The following is a 15,740-nucleotide window of genomic DNA, read 5'->3' as shown; positions in this document are numbered from 1 at the left end:
TAAAGCTTCAATAAATACATTTACCCAGCTACGATTATTTCCTTTGGAGAGATTTGTAAAGATAAAATTACTGGAGAAACTTTTCATGGGCCAGAAATAATCAATGACATATTCTCTCACATCAACCCACATTTAGAGAAAAGGGTGAGTACAGGCATACTTTGTTTTATTGTGCTTCAAAGATACAGCATTTTTTTTTAAATTAAAGGTTTGCAGCAACCCTGCGTCTCGCAAGTCTATCAGCGCCAGTTTTCCACCAGCTTTTGCTCACTTCGTGTCTCTGTGTCACATTTTGGTAATTCTCACAATATTCAAACATTTTCATTAGTAATATATTTGTTATGGTGATCTGTGATCAGTGATCTTCGATGTTACCGTTGTAATTGTTTTGGGGACGAGCCTCGGCCATATAAAACAACAAACTTAATAACTGTTGGATGTATTCTGACTGCTCCACGGAGAAGTTCCCCATCTCTCTCCCTCTCCTCGGGCCCCCCTATTCCCTGAGATACAACAATATAGAAATTAGGCCAATTAATAACCCTACAGTGGCCTCTACATGTTCAAGTGAAAGAAAGAGTCTCTCACTTTAAATCAAAGGCTAGACATGATTAAGCTTAGTGAGGAAGGCATCTCAAAAGCCAAGAGAGGCCAAAAGCTAGGCCTCTTGTGCCAAACAGTTAGCCAAGCTGTGAAAGCAAAGAAAAAGTTCTTAAAGGAAATGAAAGTGCTACTCAGGTGAATACACAAATGATAACAAAGCAAAACAGCCTTATTGCTGATATGGAGAAAGTTTAATGGTCTGGTTAGAAGGCCAAACCAGACACAACATTCCCTTAAGCCAAAGCTTAATCCAGGGCAAGGCCCTGACTCTCTTCAAGTCTATGAAGGCTGAGAAAGGTGAGGAAGCCACAGAAGAAAAGTTTGAAGCTAGCAGAGGTTGGTTCATGAGGTTTAAGAAAAGAAGCTGTCTCCGTAACGTAAAAGCACAAGGTGAAGCGGCAGGTGCTGATGTAGAAGCTGCAGCAAGTTATCCAGAAGGTCTAACCGAGATAATTCATGAAGGTGGCTACACTAAACAACAGATTTTCCATGTAGATGAAACAGCCTTCTATTGGAAGAAGATGCCATCTGGGACTCTCACAGCTACAGAGGAGAAGTCAGTGCCTCGTTTCAAAGTTTCAAAGGATAGGCTGACTCCCTTGTTAGGAGTTAATGCAGCTGGTGACTCAAAGCTGAAGCCAATGCTCATCTACCATTCAGAAAATTTTACGGCCCTTAAGAATTATGTTAAATCTATTCTGCCTGTGCTCTGCAAATGGAACCACAAAGCCTGGATGACAGCGCATCTGTTGACAACATGGTTTACTTAATCTTAAGCCCACTGTTGAGACCTACTGCTCAGAAAAAAAAAGATTCCTTTCAAAATATTATTGTTCATTGACAATGCACCTGGTCACCCAAGAGCTCTGATGAAGATGTACAAAGACAGTAATGTTGTTTTCATGCCTACAAGCACAACATCCATTTTGCAGCCCACGGATCATTTCAACTTTCATGTCTTACTATTTAAAAAAACACATTTTGTAGGGCCATAGACAGTGATTCCTCTGATGGATCTGGACAAAGCAAATTGAAGACCTTCTGGAATGGATTCACCATTCTAGATGCCATTAAGAACATCTGTTAAAATATCAACATTCACAGGAGTTTGGAAGAAGCTGATTCCAACCCTTTGAGGGGATGACTTTGAGGGGCTCAAGACTTCAGTGGAGGAAGTAATTACACATGTGGTGGAAAGAGCAAGGGAACTAGAATTAGAAGTGGGACCTGACGATATGAGTGAATTGCTGCCCTCTCATGATAAAACGTGAACGGATGGGGAGTTGCTTCTTACGGATGAGCAACGAAAGTGGTTTCTTGAGATGGAATCTACTCCTGGTGAAGAGCGTTGAAATGACAACAAAGGATTTAGAATATGACATAAACCAAGCTGATACAGCAGCACCAGGGTATGACAGGATTGACTCCAGTTTTGAAAGAAGTTCTACTGTGGGTAAAATTATCATACAGCACCAAATTCTACGGAGAAATCATGAAAGGAAGAGTCAACCTATGCAGCAAACTTCACTGTTGTCGTGTTTTAAGAAACCACAGCCACCCCGGCCTTCAGTAACCACCACCCTGATCAGTCAGCAGCCACCAACATCCAAGGCAAGACCCTCCACTGGCAAAAAGATTACAATTCGCTGAAGGCTCACATGATGGTTAGCATTTTTAGCAATAAAATATTTTTTAATTACGATAATGTACACTGATTTTTTTAGACACAACACACTACATTTAACAGAATACAGTACAGTATAAACATACTTTTATATGCACTGGGAAACCAAAAAACTCATGTGGCTCACTTTATTGTGATATTCGCTTTATTGCAATCTTTGCTTTTTTGTGGTGGTCTGGAACCAAACCCACAGTATCTCCCAGTATATCTACACAAAAATGTCCCCAGTATCTCGAGGTAGAGCTAGGCCTCCCCAAGGCAGGGAAAGAACCCCAGCTATGAAAACGCAGGCTCAATCGTGTAGTTTCCAGGCCACCCTCTGGGCTGGAGCTTATCAGATGTGCCCATAGAGTGTCAAGCCCCCACCCTTTAGGGAAGCAGAAGACAGAACGCGAGTAACTAACATGTGACACAGAGTGTGAAGATGCCACTGTGTTAAAAGCTCCAGTGTGTTCTGTCCCATGTAATCCTAAGAACCTATTTGATGATATTCCATTTTACAGATGAGAAAACTGAGCACAGAGAGGTTTAGAAACTTGCCCAAGTTTACACAGTAAGTGGATTCTAACTCAGGCAAGTCTTGACTCCAGTGCCCAGGCTCTGAACCACTGTACCATACTGCCTGCTCATTTAGACTCTTGCTATGGTCTCTACAGCACTGACGCTGGGCTCCGGTGCTATAGAAAGGAACCAAAGGGAAGGCAGTTAAAGGTCCCTCTCTGGAAATGAAGGTCAAGGCCAGAAACCAAATGAGAAGCCTGAGACCCTCAGTGGCTTATGCTTCAAAAGCCCTCCAGATGACATCAACAAGTCATGTTGTCTTCTTTCTAGAATGAAAGTGAGTTCCATCACATCAACCGCTCTTGCTGCTACATTGGCTTCTATCAGAAGATATATGGGAAAACGCTAGATATTAGATCATGAATATTCAGAGCAACGTATATAATCCCAGTACATGGTGAATAGTTAGCTCAAGTTAACTGATTACCACCAGCATTTTACCAGTAGCATTACATTTCTGTAATGTGAATAAATTCCTTGCTCCAGTAATAAAATAGTAAGTATTTGGCAGGAGCTTAATAATTACTTATTGATTAGGTTAATCTTAACATTGCTCCAATCATACCCTGAAGCATATAGAAAAAAATAAATATTAAAGACAGAAGGTTCTTCTAGTTCACTTTATCATTTTGTAGATGGGAAAGCTGAGGTCCCATAGGGATTAAGATGGTTAATTACATGTGTGCAAAGCCTCTCTTTTGCCTTCAATACTGTACATTTATTTTCACTATCTTTATATTTAACAATACATTGTACAAAAATACATATTTAACTCTTACTCTTTTTATGATAAGAACTTTAAAAATATAATCTTCCTTTAATATTTGTATATCTTCCTCCGTGTGTCATTCTTACCGTGAGACTAAACTCTATTAATTGTACATATTCCTTAGATATCTGTACTATTGGTATTTAATATACCTGTATAAAGATAAGAAAACATCAAAATGCTTTGTAAAGGACACATTTTACTGCATCTTTGTGACATTTTTCACAGAACAGGTTCAACAACAGAGGAGAGAAATGTGAAAACATATCTTGTCTTTAATAATATTTTTCTATAGCTTGGAGTCCAACACCATGACCTGACTCTCACATCATCGACTGGGGTACCAGTTGGCCTCACTGCTGATTCAAATGGGAAATCTCCAATGACTTTCTCCTAGTCCCACCAATTCTTTGAGACACCCAAGAAAAACAGATGTACACAGTCTATTTCAACAGTGTCCTTTCCTACTCAGAGGCAATCACCCCTCTAGCCTTATTGTTAAAACCAATGTTGCCCTTCTGAAACAGGCTCGTCAAAATGCAATGGAGATTTTTAATAGTAGGACCCACATCTCAAATTGCTAAGAGAAGAAATTCTTCCATGCATGTCTACTCTTACAAAATAAAAATCCTCGCTATTGCTACTCACAGCTGCCCAACATGCCCTGACCTCCCATGCCACCTCATTCTAGATACCCAGTGGCACTTAAGCATGCCATGCCGCTGTAACTCTCTCCTTCCGACCTGCTAGAATCTCAACTCAGCCAAAGGACATGGACACGGGAGGAAGCAGGAATGTACACTGATGGGAGGCACTGGATTTGTCTTTTTATTCTCCAACACCACAATGTTGACGAAACTGAGGTCGAGAGTCAAAACTTGCAAACTAACCCAGGTCCACCCCCAAGCTGGTAGATTCAGCTGACCCCAGTGGCCAGAGCAAAGGGGAGCTTCAGCAGGACCAACTGACCCTGACTGCCCCAGCCATGGGCACCTGCCCTTAAGTATGGAGCATCAACAGGTGTTTACTGCAGGGGTCAAAGGTGTGGAAACAAGGACCTTCCCCTCAGATAGTGCCAATCTCCAAAACATCAGAGGGCTAAGGGGCCTCAAGAATATCATATATGGCTCTCTCATTTCAGAGTCAAGAAAACAGCCCAAGAAAGAAGAAGGAAAAAAAACAACACTTACTTTCTGTGCCTCAGGTACCACTCCCATGCTCCCTCATTTTAGCCTCTCAACAACCCTGTTATAAAGGCATTCTCAGGCGCAATTTACATGCACACGCACATATGTATTTTTTTAAGTGACTCTAGGTGTCAGTATCTTGTCCAAGTCCTAACACGGAGTAAAGCGGCAAAGTACCAACATCTCCCCCACCCAAACCCTTTATCTCTACGCTGGTCCCTCAGGGTCACAAAGCTTCTTATCCCTGGGAGCCCCAGGACTAACACGAAATAGCACGTAGAAGGGGTAAAGTGTGTGACTAGACCAGTGGTTCCCAAATGTAGCTAATTCATTAGCATCATCTGAGATGCTTTATAAAAATACAAATCCCCCGACCCCCTTTAGGCTTCTGATTGTTAGAAAGCTCTATTTTTACATACTTACATTGATTCTGATTGTCAGCCTGCCTTACTATTTACAGAAAGAGAAAAACAATGGCTAGATCAGTCGTGAAAGGCTGTCTGGAGCTTGGATCTGAATCAACAGAATTTAAAAGGAGAAACACTGAAGAGGTGGCTATGTCCAGGGAGCGTTCACAAAAGTGAGATGAGTGGGCGAGGGCGAGGAGACGTGATGGAGAGGGATGGGGGCAGGGGGGTGAGACTAACTAGGAAGGAGCGATATTCTGGAGCATCATATAAATCTGGCAGAGGTATTTAGACTCCACACCATGATAACAAGAAAACACAATCCAAGCGGTACAGGGTAAATCAAACAGCAGGTGAGCATCTGGGCCAGGAAGGGCAATGGGAAGGCTGTTGACATGGGGCACGTGCTGGCAAGGTGCCAACAAAGAAAAACCTGAAGGGGAACACTTCCTGGCTGCCTGGATTGATTACGCCTTTATCCTGAGCACTTAGTACAATAGATGCTGAATAAATATCATGGACTGAACAACATGTAGGTACATATAGTGGCCAACTGGTCATGAAAGTCAACAAAGATGAACGGGTCAAGGACTGGACTTCAGGATTCAAATCCGATTCAAATCTAGAATTAAGATGATGGTACTGGCAGAGGTGACTAAAAAAGAGTAGCTTGTTTTCAGCGAAAGCTCTCCTTCATTACTTCTTGCTTTTCTCTAAAACTTTATTTTGGCTTCTGGTGCATGAAAGAATTAGGTGGTTTTGAAATACCGGAATGTACCCTCGACAGTGACATGAACAGCAGGTCTTCTGTCTTGGGAAGAAAAAAACGATGGGCAAGATCTTTTGGGTTGATTTTTGGCAAAGGAGGAGAGACAATCTCGTGAGAATCTAAACTCAGATGACATTCTTCACATGACCTGAGATCACTGCCAGCTGACATGCCGATAGCACTGTGGCGTTAAGCCACCGGACTCCCTGTAAACCTGAACTGACAGAGCTGGCCGGGCTCTGTGTGGCTTGGTCAGCCTCAGGCTTTGCCAACCTGAGGAGACTCAGGGCCCCCTGAAGCTGGCAGGTCAGGTCTCTGGGGGCTTCTAGGAGACTTGAGAACTAGTTCTACGCAGGTAAAAAACTAGATGATCTTTTGAAATCCCTTCCAAACTAATGATTATCCAAGGTGCCTTGTGTGTAATCATATTCCACAGTTCCTCAAATGGCAAGCACCTTCAAAATTATACGTTCCAGGTCCCAGAAGCAGGAGTTGGAGCGTGTACCCAAATTCCTCTGTATGCCCATCTTCCACAAGCCTGGCCTTAATAAGATCTTTCCTTCTCAAGTGACATCTACCTATTGCTAATATCCAACTAACAGAGAAAGAGCCCTTATTTCTCTAAGATTCCCTAGCAAGTACGATTTGCCAGATTACTAGAGCAGCCAAAATGTATTTTTTTTAAAGAACTGCAAAAGGTTATATGGTTCCAATTTAATTTTTCCTTCAAATGCAAGCTTTCCGATGCCTGCCTTTCATAATACACTGAGACGTAATGCATGGGTCCAAATGACTTGACAGTTTCTTTTAATTTACACACATCTAAGCATGTGCAAAACATTCCACTAGTTCAAAACGCTTCCTTTTCTTAAACATACGTCCAGTTCAAATTACGTGTTTATGGCAGTCTGCGATGTATTATTTCTGAAGATAAACAGTCATGTAAAAAATTGATAGAAAAGCAGCAGCATATCACTACTGCCACACTCTGTCAGTCTTTCCTCTCGCATGCCGGTGGGAGGTATAAATGCACCGCCATGACCAGGCTCGCCCTGCTGTCTCCAGCGTCCAGAAAGGCAGGGCCACAAGTTCCTTTCCACAGACAGCTTTGAGCCTTGGTTGCTGAGAACCTCTTTTTTTTCCCCCCCTTGAACTTAGTATAAAACTCAAGAATGCACTAACTGGAGATGTTTTTCCTTTTAAAAATGAGAGGCTTTACGCTCAGATGATCACTACTTCTAACTCCCAGAAAACAGTTGCAGTTTTCCAATTAAAATTAGAAGTACTGGAAATAAGGTACTCTAATAACTAAATGTTGAAAAGTGAAGTCTTTCAACTTCGCATACATTTATGCTGCTACATGTGAAACAGAGGCTGCAAAGTAATTTAAATGGACTATTGGATGTCCTGGGCCTTGAAAAAGCTTCTATTGAGAAAAATGGACTCACTGCCTAACGAAGACTCTCTGCTACAGTCTTCAAGTTGACATTTTAAAAATATCTCATCACCCTTTTGAATGATATTCCGATTACTGAAAACAGTATCTACCACAGTGAAACAGCTCACTTGGAAAGCATCCAATTCTGGTTGGAAATGAGAAATATTAGAACCCCAAAGGCACAGAGTTGGGGGTAGAGGTGTCACCAGAGAAGACAGGTATAGTTCAGCCAAAAAGCTTCCTTAAGAAGCACTGTCAGAGGGAGATCAGCTCGGTGCTTTTGTCCACCTAGAGGGGTGGGATAGGGAGGGTGGGAGGGAGACGCAAGAGGGAGGGGATATGGGGATATACGTATACATATAGCTGATTCACTTTGTCATACAGCAGAAACTAACACAACATTGTAAGGCAATTATACTCCAATAAAGATGCTAAAAAAAAAAAAGAAGCGCTGTCAGATTTATGCAAAACTCCAAGGAGACATTATTCCTCTAGAATCCCCAAACATCAACACTTTCTAGCAAATTTATGAACAGGACGCAGCAAAAAAGGGACCCCCTTAATCCTGTACAGCTTTTTAGGCAGGCAGGCTTCTCCTGAAAATCTTTAGATGGAGTTCTCCCTTTGCCCTGTTTTGCAACAAGATGAGCAATAATGTTTTTCTGAAATAAACAGAGAATCTCTCCCTTTCGGTGTGCAAAGAGCCAAAGTTCATAACTGGCTGGGAGATTACCAATCCCAAGGGATAAAACGATCACTTGCCAAAGAGAAATGCTGATAAGTTTCGGAGTTCTATTCTACAGCCGGAGCACCCAAATTCTCATCTACTGTGTTCAGTTTACAATCCTAACTTGCTCTCCAATCTCGCCTAACGTTTGGGCACCTGCTAGCACACACAGAGGCTCCCACACCGATGAAAAATACCCATCTGCTGCTGAGTGCCAAAGAGGTTTCCCAATTCTAAATCGCATCAACTCAAAAAAGTGGGCTGGGGTGGGGGGAGAAGGGAGAAATAACACGCCAAAGGAGAGGAGGAAAATCTCACAAAACCACCTCTAAAGATGACATTATTTGTCTTCGAAGAGGCGGTTCAGTTTATTAGAAATGGACAAGTTATTCGGTGGCAAAGGGAAGAGATATGGGGAACTGGAAGGGACAGAAACAGCTGCACTCGCTAACCGAGGCCCCGGACCGCACTGAGGCTGCAGACGGGATCGCGGACAAAGCTCAGGGCGCCCAGGTAGGGGCCGCCAAGCACAAGTGAAAGCCCAGGAGGCAGTTCTCTTTAGAGGGCGCTCATTGGGCGTCTTAGGGAAACAAGCTCCAACCCCCCGAAACGCGACCCAGAGGAGGAGAAACCGAGTTCCCACGGCCGAGGCCGGGGAGGGAGGCTGGGTGCCCGCAGCCGGCCCCCGCCAGAGAAGAGACTCCTCCGGGCCTCGGGGTACTCCCGCCGGGTCCCAAGCAAGCATGGCGGGATGGAAGCCTCGGTCTCCGAGCGGCCGGGCGACCCGAGGCCGATCGACCCGAGGCCGATCACAGTGTCACAGTACCCCGCCTCGCCCCGCTGCTGCACTCGAGTGCAATCCATACTGAAATGCCCTCCTGTCCCTAAGGGCCCGCGAGCTGCCCCCCGCCCCGCAGGAAGCACGGGTCGCCGCACCACCGGGAGTCTAGCGGCCCGCACCCCGGCATTTTCGGGCGCGTTCCGCTCACCCACCGCGGGACCGAGGACTGCCCTCCGCGGTAGCGTTTCCACGTAGTGTGTGCTCCCTTGCCCCAGCCAGAGGAACATCAAACAAAAGAACTTTTTGCAAACTTTCCTCTCCGGACACTCAAGGGTTTCTTAAAACTGAGCCCCATCTCCCCAGAACCTGCATTCAATCGAGTAGGAAAGCTGGCGTGGGGGTTGGGTGGGGGGGGATGGTGTGCAGGAGAAGGGACCCCAAAGTTTCCAGGGCGTCTCCGGGTCTCGGGGAGCGCGCGGAGGGGACCAGTTCCCTCGCAGCCCTATCCGGGCTTCCTCTCTCCGGCCACCCTTCCCCATCGGTCCTTCCCGGCCACGAAGCAAGACCCTCCGACTGCGAAGAAGTTGGGAGTGACTTCAGGGGCCTCTGCGGTTCGACAAAACTGCAGTACTCTTGCCCTCATCCCGGGGAACCTCGGGACAACTCCAGCGAGCGGCGCTTTTCTGCGGGAAGCGAAGGGGGAGAGGAGTAGAGGAGCGAGCTCATTTGTCCCAGCAGATCCCCGGGGGCCGAGGGGCACGTCTGGGAGTGGGGGGCATCCCCCAGGTGGCGCTCCCCGATTCCCCACGGGCTCTGCGGACTCTGCTCGGTCTCTGCACCCTAAACGGCGCGCGCGTCCCCAGCCTGGCCCACTCACCGACTCCGCCGACACGCAGGCCACCAAGCCCAAGGTGAGCAGGATCCAAGCGCGCCGCATATTCCCCGGGGCCCGGCTGCTCCCAGCCACCGCTTTACAACGAGGGAAAAACGAAGTCTCTCGCCCAGCGCCGCCTGCGCAGAAGGACCGGGGCAGAGCAGCCGCAGCGACCGCGGCTCGGGCTCGGGAGCTCGGGCTCCGGGCTCTCGCTTCCTCCTGCTGCGCCTGCGGCTGCGCCCCGGGAACGCGGCGCCTTCTCACTTGTTGGTTCCTACACAACCGATGCCTAGCTGTTGCTCCGGTGAGGCAGCTCTGTGGAGCTCTTCTTGCTCTGCTGTTGTTGTACTCCTCCGCGGACTCCTTCTCCGTGTCGCGGCTCCGTTTCTGATTTTTGAGGAATAAATTAGGTGCCCTGGAATGTAGCTGCAGCTGAAGTTTGGGTACAGAGCGGTGGGAGCGCCTGATCCGCGCGGCTGGAGCTCCCGGAGTATCTGGAGACAAGCGCGTCGGAGCGGAGCTAGTGGCTCAGCGGCTGCGCCCCTCCTCCTCCCGCGCCGCCGCCTCCCTCCCAGGGTCCTCCTCCCTTTCTCCTCCTCCTCTTCTCCTACCGCTCCCAGCCTCCCTCCGGAGCCCGCTTCTCCGGGCTTCTCCCGGCGTCTCGAGGAGAGGAGGCGGCAGTGTGACTCCCAGCTAAACCCGGGAGAAATTCCTACAGGATTACGCCCGGATTGGCAGCTCCGGGGGCCAGTGGCCACCAGCAGCTCCGCGCTGTGGCTGCTCTGGGTCTGCGCGTCCGCAGTCTGTGCTCCAGTGCTCTAGTATTCCTTCATTTTCTGACTCCCTTACACCCCCTCCCCCCAACTCTCTCCCCACCTTTTTCTCTCTCCTCCTCCGTGCTCCTTTTTTCTCTATTTTCTTTTCTCTTCACTTTCACTTTTCTGGAGAAAGATCGGTGAAGCGACGAGAGACATGTTTAGCTTTAATGCCTGTGAGAATCAGACCAGTACGAAGAAACTGCTTTGAGAGTTGGAAAAACACACACACGAAGTTTACAGATGCCGTCAAGCAATGTGAAATTTTCATAAAATGGCTAGTTCATGAAAATTGTATTTTAAAAAAGAAGACAATAAATATATTAAATGTGTATTGAGTATTTCCCACCCTCCCTAACCCCACCCCACCCCCCCAAAAAAAAGGAAGTAAAAAAAGACTCCCATAAACCCAAAATGCGACACTTTCCAAAGCTCAGAATTTCATTAAGGGCTTAAATACCATTTTTGCCTCACACACAGTTTAAGCCCCTAACGCATTTTATAGGCTCCATTTCAGCATCGAGGTGTTAACGTTCGGAAGCTACAAATAGGGCAATTTGATGAGAAATTGGATAGAGATCCTGAATAATAACAGATTTAAGAGAACTTCAAAGGAAAAAGTAATTTCAAGTTTGAAGAAAATAATGAGCATGTATTTCCTGAATGGAAGTAATCGACCTGAAATATTTTCCTGTGAAATCTTTTTTTTTCAATTCTGTGTCTATAGTACACTACAGAACACGGCAAATGCATACTCCCTTCCAGTTTCTAGCACGATTTTTCTCTCTGACTTCTGAAGTAGATAATTCTATGGAGCCATTCTGCTCCTAGAATGCCCACTCTAGGAAACCAGGGATCTTTCTGTCTTGTTCACCACTGTATTCTCATTCTGACTGCATAAAGATACACAATAAATATTTCTTGGATAAACTTTCATCTAAAACTCAATCTATACTGCATAAGAGTTGTGAGTCTTTAAGAAACATAGATGTAGATATATAGATACTAGACCCTGAGATTTTTTGAACTTATATTTCAAAATATAAGTTTTGAAATTTAGAGGACTGGAGAGAATTTTAGAGAACACAACCTCTGAGACGTCTGCCTCTTTGGTTTTAAGTCCCAACTACCAGGCTCCCAACAAGCAAATCTAAGTCATTGGCAGCCAAGAGGTAATTTAGAAAAATGGAAGAGTGGGCAAAAAAGAAAGAAAAGAAAAAGATCAGGAGACTGGGCGTTGTAGCATCAGGATGTTTCTGATTCCACAGAAACTGAGCTGGCACCTGGGTGGGTCAATGTGGGTCTGGCTTGGTTTTTGGAAGAATGAGCTACGACTATATTTTTAAGATGGATTCTTTGTGGGTTGAACACGGCTGAACATGGCCGTTCCTACTTCTGCAGGGCTGCCAAACTAGGGGCCACTGTCATCCTGTAATTTGGATGAAAGTAATCTTAGCCCCTGCTGCAGAAAAGGGTCCAGCTACACACGCTAAGTCAGCAGCTTCTAAGGAGGGAAACTGAACCCGGGTCTACGGGTTTCGGATCCTGTGGGTTCGGTAGAATTTATTTGTGGGTTGAAGAATTTCTTGAGACGGGGACACTTCTGAAAGGAGTTTTCCAAAGGACAATGAACAATGTGAGAGAAATGCACAAAGCCACAAAATGTCACCTCTACTCCCAAAAGAGATCTAGTCCGCTCTCCAGGCTTTGGGCAAGGTCATACCCCTTTTCTCCCCAGCAGTGAAGAACCCATCAAATAAATTCGAATTCCAGTGAAAGGGGAAAATGCACTTCTCCACTGGCTTTCATAGCTATTGCTGTTTACTGGGGCATCCACCTAACAAGAAACATGGTGGCTGCTCTCTGATTCAGCTTGGGCAGGCATTGATAAAAATGAATTAGCAGATGCATCTGTTGAAGGAATGTAGCTGTGCACCTGAAGACACACCCCAAGGCTCTTGGTGTTTATGAGACTCTCAGTGACTGGGTATTTTTTAATCAATGGTCATGTAGCATTGAGAGTTTATGTGATAAGGCGATGGTACTATTTTGACAGTCACAGAATATCAGATATACGATAACAAATAAATGTTCAAGTTCTTGTGCTCAAATGCATGAACAGTTGTGGCCAAAGGATAATCTGACTGTGTAAAAATCACGCACAGTGAAAGCACTTACACAAGAGCTGGCTACAAAAAAGTTACCCATGCTGAGTGGGGGTGGGCCTTGTCCCCCGGTGTTAGAAGCACGTCTGAACTTGGAAATGATGAAGGCCTGTGTCTTAGTCTGTTTGGGCTGCTATAAGAAAAATATCATAGACTGGGTGGCTTATAAACAACAAAAATTTATTTCTCATAGTTCTGGAGGCTGAGGAGTCCAAACCAAGGCACTGGCAGATTCAGTGTCTGGTGAGAGCAGGCTTCTTGGTTCATCATAGACAGCTGTCTTTTCATCGTGTCCTCATGTGGTAAAAGAGGTGAGAGAGTTCTCTGGAGCCTCTTGTAAGGATGCAAGTCCTATCCATGAGGGCTATGCTCTCATGACCTAAACACCTCCCAAAAGGCCCCACCACCAAGTACCATCACCTTGGAGATTAGGGTTTCAACATATGTACTTTGCGGGGGACACAGACATTCAGTCTATAGTCACCTATTTGTGTGTTTTGCTAACTGGAATTTTTTTAACCTGATGAGGACGAAAATTCAGTAGAATTTTGTGGAATATATCTAATACACTAAGTGTAGCTTGTGACTAGAGCCAGAGGCTCCTCTCTAATATACGTTTTCAAGTCCTTCATTTGAGGACTGTACTTTGAGGGGCACAGCAAATACAATAGCAAAACTCATCACTTCCCAAATAGTGTCACTGATTGCTAAAAAATAAACACCCTTCCTCAAGAATCTTAGAAGAAAATATAACAAATGAACAGAATATAGAGACTAACATGCAGAAATATAAAAAATAAGAAATAATGAGAACCAGGCAACATGAAATAATAAAAACGAAAGCTACTAGAGACATATTTTTAAACCCAAGCTGACACATTGGATTCTATCATTATGGTATCTAAGGATATCATATGATAACTGTGGACAAGCAGGTGTATGTTCCAGGGTGATCTGTCACAGCAGGAAACTGCAGAGAGACAAATATGCCACTTGGTTGTTCTCAGTTGTTCTTCCACTCACCATCCCCTGGAAAGTTCCCAGGGGTCCAGGCTAGAAATCCATTTATTACCATCAGTCCTGATTAAATTCACTCAAATTGTGATAGAACCTGAGACTAAGAGGAAATCCAGCTAGCCAGCTATTCATTACCCATGCTAATAATGGCAAGTGAGCGGAGACCATGATAAAAATCTACCAACAATCCAAAATATCTATTCTTAGCCTCAGTATTTCCACTATTCTCTCCATTCACCTCTGTCAACCCTTTGCCAGGGAAGTTGGCTGATTTGAGTCTTATAATTTGATTCGGTGCTAATGTTGAACAAAAGTGTCACATTTTGGGCAGCAGGACACAGACAGGAAAGTCAAAATTGTATAATACATAAATTGTCCCCTGAATAAAACAGGAGGCAAAACATTCTTATCTGCTTACCTAACAGAGTGGCACGGTTCTTGAAAGACTGGCAATACTTGACATTCACTCACTTGATAAACATACATGGATCACCTGGCATGTGCCAGGTACCCATGGGGTAGGAACATGAATTTTCTTGAAATGTGTTACAGTTAATACATTTTACACTAAGAGTCTTCCTCAAGTCACAAGTCTGTGACTAAGGTCCAAGTCAAACTTCATCCTATGAAAATGGAAAGAAAGCATTATTTATAGACTACATCGTTCTTGGGCATCAAACAACATTTTCCTAAGAGCCATACTTGGATATGTGAATTCAGAAAGGTTCCATTAAGGCATCTTGAAATTATTTGCATTGCATTTGTATATGTCCAGCTGGACAGGAATATCTAATCTTGGCTGATTTCATGTAAAATGTTACTTCTCTTGTTACTACTGTCTGTAGACTATTACTTTAATGGCAGCAAGCCCTACCCCCTTTACTATTCTTAGAGATCCATCCTCTCCAAGGCCCTGGAGGGGAACCCTACATACTATATACTAAATGATCCCACACTTCCTTGCTCAGAATTATTCAGACCAGGGCTGGATGTCGGGGGGAAGCAGTTTATTAGTGGGCCAGCAGACCTTCAGATCGTTTAAACCAGGGAACTCAGAGTCTAACTCAGCTGTACGTTGACCTGGGAGTCATCCAAAACCGGTAGGGGGTCCTTGTGTGCTGAAATAGAAGTGGCTGATCTGCAGTAGAAATAATAAAGCAAGTGAACAGAGAGAATCAGAAATAGAGAACACTTGACTCCAGAATAATGTAGGTTCCTGATTTTCTTCCAGTTCCTTTCCTAGCCTCTTTGGAGACCCAAGTCAACTTGATTCCTTCAGGATCCATGAGATACTCTGGCATCTTAAGGCAAATTCCTCATTTTTTCCTTAGCTTGTTTAAGAGGATTTCTGTTCCTGGTAAACAAGCGATCCCAAAGACAGAGCTGAAAATGAGGCAGAGTTTTGACGACCTTACCTTCACTTGGAATAGAATAGAATCCTTGTCATTTAGTGCTTTATACACATATATGAATAAAGAACAGTTAATGAAGACAACCTATTATAAAAACTATTTAGATTTTCAGAAAAAAAATTAGGAAAAAAATGTGTTTAAATTATTGAATTACCTTAGGGAAAATATTTTCCCCACTCAGTAGAGTTAGGTATCTTAAAATTTCTAGAAGCAGAATAGAATACATAGATACTTCTCTGAATAGAATAGTATTAATACTGGGACCACCTGCAGGTTAATGCTGGAAATTGCTTCACTGAACATTTTTCTAAAAGATCTAGAAGGCAAGGTGCACAAACATCCAGGTGTGAAACGTTACAAAATTCTTTCAGGTAGTGAAATGTGAAGAAGGTAGTATGGTCATGCCTGGGTGAGTTGTTAAGTAACCCAATACATTCAGGAGACAGAATACAGCCTCTTACACCTGCAGTTAGGGGAGGCTGTACACTATAGCGGGTAATAGCTCAGGCTTTGCAACAGACAGACTGGAGT

The 15,740-nt window shown here is 44.5% G+C and overlaps 1 protein-coding gene across 1 annotated transcript in view; it reads right to left on the bottom strand.

Moving 5' to 3' along the window:
* Window positions 1–10,318, bottom strand: part of SDC2 (syndecan 2) — a 119,981-nt gene extending 109,663 nt beyond the window's left edge. Inside the window, exon 1 of the mRNA XM_065895227.1 lies at window positions 9,804–10,318. Within this exon, the coding sequence (XP_065751299.1) occupies window positions 9,804–9,863 (60 nt within the window). The 5' untranslated portion in view covers window positions 9,864–10,318. The remainder of the gene's footprint in view (window positions 1–9,803) is intronic.
* Window positions 10,319–15,740: the final 5,422 nt, after the last annotated feature.

This window comes from Phocoena phocoena, chromosome 17, assembly GCF_963924675.1.
Source record: "Phocoena phocoena chromosome 17, mPhoPho1.1, whole genome shotgun sequence".
Classification (NCBI taxonomy): Eukaryota; Metazoa; Chordata; class Mammalia; order Artiodactyla; family Phocoenidae; genus Phocoena; species Phocoena phocoena.
This window is presented reverse-complemented; position numbering and strand designations above follow the sequence as displayed.